Here is a 12,387-nt window from a genome sequence, read left to right as displayed (position 1 = left end):
CAGCTGTAAACATGGCCCTCATTTTTGGGGTTTGTTTTTTAATTGCCTTCTCTTATGATCTACTAATGTTTCCCCCGTATCTTCACTTAAATATACACTAGTGCCACTGCATTAGATTTTGGAATGTTCCCAGCAAATTGCTTGCATATATTACTGCGTAAAATGTGGTCAATTTGTGTATCAGGAAGAAAACGCAAAGGACTTTTGCATAAGAACTCTTCTGTCATTTCAGAAGCCTGTGTTCCTTCAACTCAATTTAAAGGGAAAAACAGGAACGTCCTAAAAACTACCCGAGTTACACATAACCTAACTGAATGATCCAAACCTCATTTATCAATATAATGGTAATGAGTGTGAAATAGAGCCTAATATCTTGGAAGCCCACCTGTGCTGGGACTGACACAGATCAGAAGTTTATTAGCTGTGAAAACTGTTTGAGAAAGGTTTGGGGAAATAGACACTTAGATGCCTCCAGGCTGTCAGACTTAGGCAACCATTCTGTTGAGCCCTTCTGGCCAAAATCAATGCTTATTAACTTGCTAAATAGTTCTTTTCTTTATATTCAGGATACTCCATTCTAATTTTTACCATCTTGGATTTTTTTTTTTTTTTGCGCGCTTTCTCCACTTCCCTGCTTTGGTTTTGATGCCACAATGCATTGAACACATCTTCTGGGTCTGAGCTCATTCTACTTTTAAGATTTCGCAACACTAAATTTGGCTATTTCATACAACGCCTTGGCCTTCTGATGTTCTTAATTCACTTTGACACCTAATTAAACACAAAATTGCTGAAGTAACTCAAATGGCTTTCACTGAGATTTTCTTCTGCCAGATCAGTAACAATTCCATCCCCACAGCCTTCAATAGTGCAGTATATAGAAATTTGCTTACCAACCTACCAACCCTCATTAAGAAAGTTTTATAAAAGAATAAATGCAAAAAAGTCAAAGCAGACCAAATTCTTCTCGGACCCAGCTTCCGCCTATACAGCAACTGGGCTTTCTAGGGAACTAAACGCAATTCCCAGAGCACTTTCACTTCTCTGTAAAGCCCAAAGTCAAAATTTTAACATAAAGCTATTTGATGCAAAGTATAAATGGAGCAAGCAGTTGTTATACTTGTTAATCTTTTTCTACAATTCCTGTGATAGTAATAGATAAATATTTCTTATATCAGAATGTTTTATCAAAATGTCAAGATCAGATCTACCTGGTTTGGATTTTAGTTTTGAACAAACTAAGGCTGATCTGTTTTGAGATGCGTGTGCCATCTTCTGGTAATATTGCCACATGCAACTTAAAAAAAAATCTACTCTTCATAAACTTCTTTTCAGCATCTTGATTCCAGACATCATAATTGACCTTGGTCGGTTTCATACTACAAGTTTAAATGTGAAGGCCTAATAACAGAAACATCAAGCTGATAAACAGAGAACTGTGCACAATGAGTTCTGTGAGAGGGCTTAACTGCTCCTGAAAAGACTATTAACTCAATCCTTTAAAGAAGGCTTTGATTAAAACTGATTTAAGCCAGTGGAAACCTGGAAAGCTGGCACACAAAATGATATTGCTTATTTCACTAAAAGGTAGCAGTCTCAATTAAAACGTATATATTCCAAATAGGTCTTCTGTATATGATATGTAATAGATTCTTCAGTTTCAGTACACATACGTGTACTAAGGAACACTGAACAGATATGGCCAAACATCTGTAATTTGACTTTAGGCTTTTGCGCAGGAAAGGAATAAGCAAGAATATAAGAGCTGATATTTGCCTGAACTATCATTAAAAAAAAAAAACAAACGAAAAAAACACCTCTACCCTTTTACAAAGAAGGAAGATAGAATTCATCAAGCCCTTACAAACTGGATTACTGTTTGTGTCCCTCAGTTCACCTAATCCATTTTCCAAACAGAGCTATGAAGACTTAGGGGTACGATGTTTGCAGAAGACAGATGTGTACTTGTATACGCTCTTGGCTGTTCACAAGACATCCCTGTAATTAGATGTTACCTGAATACAGCATTCAAAGCACCTATCATCCAAATCTGACAGGTCCTCTTGATTGATCCTCTAAATTGACCATACTACAAAGCACACTGAAGAAGTAATGTTTCGAGAAGAGACTACACGGGAAGAAGCTCCGTGGTACAAAAACCTAACTACACTAAAGCATATAGTGAATTGTGGAGATTTTCTCATAGCAAACCAGTGCTACTATGCCCACTCTCGAACAGCTATGCTTACTTTATAACATAGAAAGTATGGCAAGTTCATTTTCAAAAGTGAAACCATTCTAAATATTGTATACAAGATTAATTTTAATTAATTCTAATAAATACTTCTAACTAGTATATTACTTTTAATAATCCATGTCTATCTTTTGTGGGAGAACAATCTCCCACAAGGGAAAGTTTAAGTAAGCTTTTTTTTTTTTAATTATTCAGACAGAACACTATAAATAATTCTTTTTTCCTTGAAACACAGCCTGCTATAGACTACATACCACTTCTCAATTCCAAGAATTACAGTTGCCTTTTCCTTTTATGCCTAGTCTCTCACCTGGACCAACTCTTTAACAAACTCAAAAAAAATTGTAAGGTAGTATGCAACCATCCTCTCTAAGAAACAGTCACGGCTTACATATTTTATTTTTTTTTTATTTTCAGAAAGCTGTAAAAATCCTGTTTCAAAAACATCAATCAGTTCCAATAATACTAGCTTATTCCAAGGTGCCAATGATATTGTGAAAGATAAATGCAGCCTTTTAATAAACCATCTCTACGTGCATGAAAAGGCAGATTTTTTTCATAACTGGGTCCAGGTTGGCATTCACAATGATGGGGTTTTTATTTTTTCAAAAACAGAACAGTCAAAGATAGCAGTCTCAAATTACTGAAATTCAGCTTCTGGAAAGTTGCTAGATGCATATTATTTTCCCAACCAGCAGTTAACAAGAGACTGGATAAAGAAATAGGGCTAAATCTCCCTTTTTTGTCACCTTAAATTCAACGTCCTTGTACTTTTTTCCATTGTTGAATTTACTGACCTTTAAACTGGAATGTCACAGACATCTACCTAGAATAACATTTGGTTTTTACCAAGGCTGGGCATATGCTCATCTTGAAAAAGGCATTCATAAATTTTATTCTATTAAAAACAAAACAAAAAACAACCTTGCCCTAAATCTATGTCTGACACTATTATTCAGCATGACAACATAGTTCTGTGTTATCAACTGTCCTTGAAGCTAGCAAAAGATTACCAAGAAGAGTCTAGTCATGATAGCTTCAACATGGTAATGGCAAACACACAATTAATTTTTCTTCATGAAGTGAACTTTTTTAGCACCTGATACTCCACCTCAAAATCCCAAGTGTGATTATGAATCTTTGTCAGAACCATTCATCTATCACTAAGTGAGAGAGGTGCTGAGGGATACACAACTGGGAAGTTTAAGAATGATTTTGTGGTTATAGTTAGCATACAGAACATACCATTCTACAGCTACTAAAGTCAGTGCTTTCATTACTTTAATTTAACTTTAAATGAGAAACATGTGATCTAATTCTCTTCATTTTCATGTTCAGTATTGAGCACCACAGCAGAACCATCACTGCTCAGTGTGACCTTGCCAGTAATAAGCTCGCATAACTTCTCAAAGGTGCCACAAAGTCGATTCACTTTGGGAAAAGAAAATATTTTTCTTAGAGGTATATAAACCACACTTCCATTGGTAAGTGGCTCCACGCTTTTTTCAACAGCCAGTGTTTCAAGATCTTCTGAGAAACAGTTCACTGAACGTTGGAGTTGCAATTTTCTCTCAGTAGGATCATCATTATAGTTCTCCTGTTCTGACACTAAATGGTCCAGCAGACTTCGCTTAATGACATGTGCTGTGAACATAACTTCAGTGACCACTGCATTCTGCAGGTACTTCTCATCTTTAAGACTTGGATACACTGCTTTGAAGACCTTTACAACATGCAGGAACATACAAAACACTTATTACCACAGATTCAGATTTTAAACACTCGTCAAAAAGCTTCTAAAATGCAAACCACTTTGATTCAGTCCTTTTTCATTTTTGGACTTTAAACATTTTCAGGTACTGAAAAACTAGACAATATGACTTGATTTTATCTATCACAACTACAATGGTGATTAGAAAAGGTAATAAATTAAAAAATAAAAATCAGGCTTTAATCTGCGAGTTGTACTTTTAAATCAGGCCAGGTAAAGCCCTGCAATTCTTTAATTCTTTTTAATCACTCTCTTCACACGTTACTGATCATGAGGCTCTGGTGACAGTTCCACAGCTACTTAGGTTCTAAATTAATCTAGAAACTGGGACTGCAAATATGCCTTTTATTCTGTTTTCAGAGCAAACCATTACAAGTTTCTCTCAGATGCGGAGAATGCTAAAAAAACATTATGACATCAAAAATCGTTGAACATGTTTTATGTTCTATGTTAAGCTATACTCCAAGAAGTTAAAGAAACCTGGTAGACAACCTCATTCCCACTAGCTTACTAGTAACTGCTTTATACCAAAACACTACCAAACACTGCCACTGAAGTTGGAGTCTGTAACAATTTCTCGTTACTTTCTGATGAGATCTTGAACTGTTGATTTATTCCCACAAAATGGTTACACAACTACATAAAAATGTTGGATCTACACCAGTCCTAAGAGCACAGCAAGGGAACACAGAAGTGTGTCACTGAAACCAATGTCCCTCAGTCACAAAGAACTACGTGTATCTATCTAATCATAAAACAATCAGTCTAAAAAGGTCTTTTGTTGGTTCCAGTATTTTTTTGTTTGTTTGTTTTCTGAAAAACAGGTATACACAAACCTTTAACACAAAACTTCAAACCATTTAGTGCTAAAAAAAACAACAAAAAACAGGAAGATTTCCTGTGCACCGCTAGAGAATGGGGTACCTCGCGAGATCCTATGACTTCGCAAAAAGCCCAAACCAGTTACCTGAAAACCCTGAGGTCAGGGTGTAACAAACACTAGACAGTAAGGCCAACCACAGAAAACAGGTCTTGTCAATGCAAGTTCAGGAAAATGCCTTCCTTAAGTAATAAATTTGACAAGGCTATGCACTTCTTCAAAACATACACTTTTAGAAACACTTATTCATGCTTTTTATTTTGTACGCATCTGAAACAGTCTGTATCAGTGCCAACAGTCTTAACAGCCTTATGATAAAGTAAAAAGTGATTAGAGGAACAATTATAGTGTCAGAGTATACCTGTAAGAAAGGAGAATTTTCATTCTAAGGATAACAGTCCGGTAAAACAAGAATAATTATCCATATTGCTATTTAGCAAATAATTGAGAAGTTAAAGGCCTTCGTACAATTAGAAACACAAATCGTAGGCTCCGAGTTTTTTGAGGTGATTGGTGTGTGTTAATTGGAGCTAAGACCAGATAGCAACAGTAGACTATAGCAAGAACAGCTTCACCAGCAGGTCATAGGAAGTTTGATTCTATATTCCTCTTCCTAAAGGAAAAAAAGAATACTTACTGTTTTGTAAGCTGCTTCAGTGGGTTTCTTAGACTGTGCTGGTTCACTGGTTTGAGGATATTTTTTAACAAACACGGCTATTTGGGTACAAAACCCAACATCCTCCACTCCTGTTGGGGGGTTCCCTACACCAGTAAATTCCACTGAGTAATCATAGCGTTTAGCAGCATCTAAAGCCCTAAGAAAGAAAACATGTTTTGATCATACTACATATTCAGCTTTAATGCGATAAAGATGCATTCCCACAGATGAGAGAATACATGCCTGAAGATAAACACTATAAAAGCTTTTGCTGGATCAGAGCCTTAATCATATTTCTACCAGTCTGAATCATTCAGTATCAGAAACTTAGGCAACCAAAACTTACTGTTGTATCTTGTTCAACCCTCTCATGGTTGCATGTTTTGCATCAAGTCTTTCGTTGTGCAACAATACACTAAACCATCATTAACTTTATTAACACCATTCTTCTATTGAAATTTTTATTTTATAAATCTGCTCGCGTGCTATTACAGAAAGGCCCAGAGTAATTGAGTGCTTTGATTACACACCATACATAGCAGAACCCTTCTGTTTCCATGAAGATTTTCTACAGCAGGGTATTACTATGTGAGAGGGCTTATTTAGTACTTTACACTTGAAATGCATTAACTGTAACGATAATGTATAAAAAAGTTTAAATACTTTTTTGCAGAGCAGTTACAGTAAAAGCAAGCCAACTTATCATGAAACACAAAACCCAGAGAGCATACTATTTACAACAGCCAAGAAACATTTCACTAAATCAGTAGGTGTCAAACTCTGAGAGCAAGCCACATATACAAACCACTCTGAATCTATATTCCTCTTTCACGTTACTTAGCACTCAAAGTTGTCTGCATATGATTAGTAAACTCACCAACTTTGAAATTGTGCTCGGTCCCATTCAAATTTGTGGTCTTGATGCCTGAAAACTGTCACTCCTGGAAGCAAGGGGTTAAATTCAGAATTTGGAGTACTGATAACCACCATGGTTGGAGCCATGAAACCAAACACCACTTCAGGAAACTTCTCTAGCTCTGATTCTTCCAGGTGCTCTATCCTGCAAACATGTTTACGTATGTCCTTAAAAAAGACCCTACTGCATTTTAATTTTCTTAGCCAGTCAAATTAGAAAGAAAAAAAAAAGAAAAACACATAACCATTGCTTGTAATTTTAAACCTAGGTCTGCAACATTAGCACTGGTAGTGTGGCTGACTGACAACTTTAAGGTTTTTTTTTGTCTGAGTAGACCCCCTCTTGCATTATGTACTCTTTTACACATCTTTTGCCACAATGAGCTAGCACCACTTGAATTTCTTGGTTTGATCCAAGTCTTGTTTAGATTATGAACAAAATTCTTAAACCCTAATGAGTTCAGAAAAACACAGCACGTTGGCCTAATACTCACAATTCAATGCATGTTACCAAGTCAAAACCAAGCATGCAGGGATCTTCATGAGCAACTGAGCCGTGATGCAGTGTAACAGTTAGGGATCTTTCAGCTGGCTGCAAATAATCACCAGGAAGAGGATACAACCTATGCCTACAAAAGCATTAAAAACGTGATACCATACAAAGGACCTTAGGAGGAGATAAATTTTGCATGCAACTCTACGAGCAAATGCCCTACCTAGATATTTTGTAAATCTCCAAAAAGTTAAATATTTACAGAACAACAACAACAAGCATGTTTGATGACCATCTGCAATAGGACGGAAAGAGCAGAGGAATTAAGCCAGCAATTGTCCTTCAAGTTTACAAAAACTTGCACTATATTCTGTGCGCTTGCACTGAGAAGATACTGTAAATTCTGACAATAGCTCAACTCTAGAAACACAGTAAGTCTGTTTTAGACCTGCTTTACAGGATTTTGGGAGAAGTTATGAAGCAAGCATATTAACATATTTTTTTCAAATTAAAAAATTAGTAAAAAGAAGTAAAGTAAAATATATGTGCAAATTTAATTCTGAAATACTACATCAGAAAAAAATACAAATAAACATTAAACTTAATAAAAGGCTTATTTTCTTCATTCTTGGGAAAGAGTAAATGACAAGGTCAGCATCTAGATCATACATATTCATTGAAACCACATCAAGTTTTGAATTGAAAACAGCTTTCAAGAAAAAAACTTTGGTGTTCTTCACAAGTCTGCCCCATGCCTCAAGCATCATATAAACTTCAAGTTTTAGAGCTTTATAAGTCAAACACAAAACACTGAGCTAGCCTTCCTATTTCAAATGGGTGAACGAAAATGAAGGCACCACCACAGTGACCAGAAGTGTAACATGCCCATTTCAAAAAGATACGTTTTGCATACAATTATCTCATGTGTGAGCATAAACTGAATAACAGCTACACACAAGGTATTTGTACCTTTCCAAATAGTGTATTTCTTAGATGTACACACCTTCACAGCCACTCCATGAGCATAGCCTTCTGCTGCACTAGGGGATGTTAAAGCCCAGCAGTCCTCCCAGCAAATCTGACGCAGCCTGCATCATAACCAATTAGCAATGGATAGCTCTCCATTTGCGAAGCTGGTATTTCTGCATTTACCCTCATTTTGAAATTATTGACAATAAATTACGTATCTTGCCAGTAGGTCAAACCAAACATAAGCCTTAAAAAAACACAATGCAAAAGCTTACATTTTCTCTTTCATCACACTTGCACAGATATCTAGCCCAGCTAACACTTCAATACAATTGTAGGATTTCAGCATCCAGAGAAGTGTACAGTCCGCGCATCCTAAATCTGCCACCTGTAAATTAGATATTAGAAATATGGAGCACTTGCACATTAAATAATTTGAGGCTTTCATAAATAATTCTGTATTTATAATCAAAATATTTTAATGATAAAAAGTTTCACGATCCTAACTTCTAGCAGCCGTGACAAAGTTAAGAAAATGTTAAAAATAATGAGGATCTTACAAGATGCTTAAAGTGGGTTGACCTTTTGTTATTACAGCTATAAAACAAACACATGTACACCATTCGCTGACTCCAGAGAATGCCTTCCACATGAAGGCATAATATCATACTCCAGTGATTTGAGGGAGTAAGTATTAAAGCTGTAGGCTCACCAGCCCCAGGATAGCTTGGGGGAGGAACAGGAGTCATCAATTAGACTTTTAGGTGGAGAAAAGTTAGCCTTACATATTCCTACACTGTTAATGTCACTTCTCATCTGAAAGCAACTATGCTATGGGAATAATGTAAACCCAATACTGTTCGTTGACCTAAAAGCTTAAGAAAGTTTTTTAAAAAACAAAAACACTATGATGAAAGACACTTGAACCGAAGTCTTCCACATTAAATTACAACCAGAATGCTAACTACTCTCCAGGATAGGCTAAGACATTTTTCTTGTTCGTATTTCCCCTTTTCCCATCAACTAGCATTAATTATATTAATTCCTGATAAAACAAACAAACCAGATCATAAGATTTCTCTTAAAGCAGTTCGGTTTTAACAGCAGCTCCTCCAGTACTGTTGCTTGATAATTAGTCACCAGATTACCTAGTCATTTCCCACCTTTCTGAGATACTTAATATATTTTTTTCAAATTTATAATGCAAAAAGACAAAATATACCAACCTTCTTAGGTTTGTATTTTCCCACTAAGTCTTTAACAAACTGGTAACGTTGTTTGTACAGTGGTGGTGTGAATTTGATCACACCAGTACACTGTTCTTCTTGAAAGTTCTTATCCATCGTATTTTGGTAAGTCTAAAATAATAAATAAAAAAAAGTTTCTTAAGTACTCTATAATGCCAAAATACAGAATTTGCTGTCTTCAGTGGCAACAAATTCACAATTAAGCAGGGGAAGACCTGATCCCTGTTCTATTTAGAGAATGACAAAAAAAAGGGAATTAGCACAATTGGACTGTAGCTGCCCCATCCACGTATAGTGATGTGAATAACCTTTTTATAAGACAATCATATATTATATACATTTTTAAAAACGCAGGTTTCATAATTTATTGTGCTTCTCCATCCAGAACACGGACATCCTACATGGTGTTGACATGACTACAACATAAAATCTTCCTTAACTTTTCTATCAAGGACAGAAAAAAAAATTCTCGCTCAGGTCCGTGCCTCTTTGTCCCTGTTGTGGTTTAACCCGGATGGCAGCTAAACACCACACAGCCGTTCGCTCACCCTCCCCTCTCCCTCTCTGGGATGGGGGAGAGAAACGGGAAAGTGAAGCCTGTGAGTTGAGATAAAGACAGTTTATTAAGACAGGAATATAATAATAACAATAATAATAATAGTGATAATGATAATAGTATTAATAATAACAATGTGTACGAAACAAGTGATGCACAATGCAATTGCTCACCACCCGCTGACCGATGCCCAGCCTATACCCCAGCAGCCGGCCCCCCACCCCGGCCAGCCACCCCTATATATTGTTTAGCATGACCCCAGATGGTATGGAATACCCCTTTGGCCAGTTTGGGTCAGCTGTCCTGGGTCTGTCCCCTCCCAGCTCCTGCTGCACCCCCAGCCTGCTCGCTGGCAGGACAGAGCAAGAAGCCGAAAAGTCCTTGGCCTGGTGTAAACACTGCTCTGCAACAATTAAAACATCAGCATGTTATCGGCGCTCTTCTCATCCTAATCCAAAACATAGCACCCTACCAGCTACTAGGAGGAAAATTAACTCTGTCCTAACTGGAACCAGGACAGTCCCTCACCTATTACATGTTTTCTCTTACTATTCAGATGACTTTATATCCAGATCTCCGTATGCACAGCTCACTACAATTTGTGCAACGTAATAACCGGCAGGCAATACCTGGAATTACTCCAACGCTGAAGAGGGCCCGTTATGCTGGGCTTTAGCCTTTAGGTTTAGCATGGCCGTGACCTCGTTATTAGTGCCTGCATTTTATACGCAGTATAAAACGATTCAGCATGGCACTGGAGTCTTAACTCCAACTCTCCCATCTTCTACAAAGACCTCTGCTTTAGCACACGTGAACCCTACGCAAGGATTCACCCCACCAACCCCACAAACCCGGCCCAGGGCAGGCCGCTCCCTAAGGGCGGGGGGGCTCGGGCTCCCCTCAGCGCCCCCCGGGCAGCAGGCTGGGCCCAGGCTGCGGGCGCTCCCCGTGGAGGTGTAAAGGTCCCCGAACACGGCTGTGCATATGTCTGTTCGTCTACGCACTCAGCCTCCAGAGCAGCCGCCTTTACATGCTCGGGACCTCGGGGCGCCCCTTGGGCTCCCCTCGCCGCCCGCCCTCGGGCTCCGTCCCGAGCCGCCTCAGCGCCCGCCGCCCTCCCGCCGGCGCCTCGCCCTCCATCTTCTCCCCTAACGCCCACCTCCCGCAGGCGGCCCCCGGGGGCAGCAGGCGGCGCTGGCGCAGGAGGGAGCCCCCGTTCGCGGAGAGGGGACCGGGTGGAGCTCGTCCGTCAGGGAGCCGGCTGCGTGCGCGGCGAAGCCGAAGGCAGGCAGGGATTGTGTTCCCGCGGCGTTAACGAGCCTGCGGGGCCTTCCCCTAAGCCCAGGGTGGGGCTGCCTCCGACGGGGGGTCGGGGCTGGAGGCTGCGGCCTGGGGGAAGGAAGGGTCCTGCTGAGGTGTGCGTTCACCGCGTTTGGTAATTGTATTACAGCACAGTTCAGTGCTTCCCGTTACTAGAAATAGATATTCATATATAAATATATAGGTATTTGCCTCTGAGGACTTAACCTTGAACCTTGGCTAACGTCTTTAAGATTTGCAGGATTTGGCCTAGACCGAGCGTACATAGTTAGCAGCAAGTTACCTGGGGTAGTGAACGGCCGGGAAAGTCATGCAAGGATACTTGAGAAAGGATTGTCTTGACAGCTCTTAAGGGATCTCAAGTTAGTGGAAGGGGTCCCTTGGTTACCTTTGAGTAGCAGTAGTGGCCTCTTCATACTCACTTCTGGTGTGAGTAGCAGGTCTACAATTTTACAACTCCTTTCGTTATAACAGCTCAAGTGCTAACCACCGTATATGCAAGGCAGCCTGAGAGCTGGTAAGCCAAACAGAATTTGGATTGCAAAGAGGCTTTAAATAAGTGCTGCATTATTACCAATCTCTAATCATACAGAAAATTTACTTTAAAGGATATACAAAACCTGACCAGTCATTTTTTTGTAGGATTTTTCCTCCCAGAAGGCTTAAAGACCCATACAGCCAAAGCTGGCCAAGCATAGAAACACTTGCCTGGGCAGTAATTCCCATGAAATCCCTCTGATTAATCTAGTAAATTCATTTTACCTTTCAATTAAGTTTTGATTTTAGAAAACACACTGTAACAAGGACACGTGAGCAAGATGTGATAGGTTGATACTCAGAATGTCTGATAAAAGCTCTGTGTTTTATAACGCGTTTGCTCTTTTTGGCTGTTATTTAGCCTTGAACCATCATTTAGTATCTCCGTTTCAACTGTACCATCTATAAACTGTACATAATATTTTTCTACCTCAGAGAGAGATTATATAGTTCATTATTAGTCTTGTGTTGCCTGGCTTAAATATTCTATAGATTCTGTTATTTATAATAATACATTATGAATTTGTACAATTTTCTAATAGTACTCCAAAATGTACTGCTGTTTGTGAATCCTTCAAAATTATCAGAAAATAAATTCCAGCAAAATTATGTGGGTTATTCTTATGAAATTAATTCTATTTGTACTACAAAGAATGCAACAAATTATGTGGTTATAAATAAAGAAATGCATCTCACAGTAGAAATGCATTAATTAAGAAATCCTAAACTGCTGACATTTATTTAATGCACTTGGGATGAGAAAAACAACCGTGTACAGTTCCTGTAC

The 12,387-nt window shown here is 38.6% G+C and overlaps 1 protein-coding gene across 2 annotated transcripts; it reads right to left on the bottom strand.

Moving 5' to 3' along the window:
• Positions 1–30: 30 nt before the first annotated feature.
• HENMT1 (HEN methyltransferase 1) lies at positions 31–9,298 on the bottom strand. 2 transcript variants are annotated; one of them, XM_080603610.1, is made up of 6 exons: positions 9,167–9,298; positions 8,216–8,328; positions 6,973–7,107; positions 6,441–6,623; positions 5,543–5,720; positions 31–3,977 (listed from the first exon to the last, which is right to left on the bottom strand). In XM_080603610.1, exons 1-6 carry the CDS (start codon positions 9,281–9,283, stop codon positions 3,567–3,569), a joined length of 1,137 nt encoding a protein of 378 aa, XP_080459736.1. In that variant the 5' UTR covers positions 9,284–9,298; the 3' UTR covers positions 31–3,566. The 2 variants fall into 2 exon arrangements, with proteins under 2 accessions (XP_080459736.1, XP_080459737.1); XM_080603611.1 differs by lacking the exon at positions 6,441–6,623.
• Positions 9,299–12,387: the final 3,089 nt, after the last annotated feature.

The sequence above is a fragment of the Anser brachyrhynchus genome (assembly GCF_964034855.1).
Source record: "Anser brachyrhynchus genome assembly, chromosome: 8".
Taxonomy (NCBI): domain Eukaryota; kingdom Metazoa; phylum Chordata; class Aves; order Anseriformes; family Anatidae; genus Anser; species Anser brachyrhynchus.
This window is presented reverse-complemented; position numbering and strand designations above follow the sequence as displayed.

What these genes read in the sequence shown, in the direction of transcription:
- HENMT1 (XM_080603610.1), bottom strand. Translation starts at nt 9,283, where the DNA reads ATGGATAAGAACTTTCAAGAAGAACAGTGTACTGGTGTGATCAAATTC. An exon ending in TTGGTAACATGCATTGAATT is followed by an intron (nt 6,624 to 6,972) that starts GTGAGTATTAGG and finishes ACATGTTTGCAG; the next exon opens with GATAGAGCACCTGGAAGAAT. An exon ending in CTGAAGCAGCTTACAAAACA is followed by an intron (nt 3,978 to 5,542) that starts GTAAGTATTCTT and finishes CATGTTGTAAAG; the next exon opens with GTCTTCAAAGCAGTGTATCC.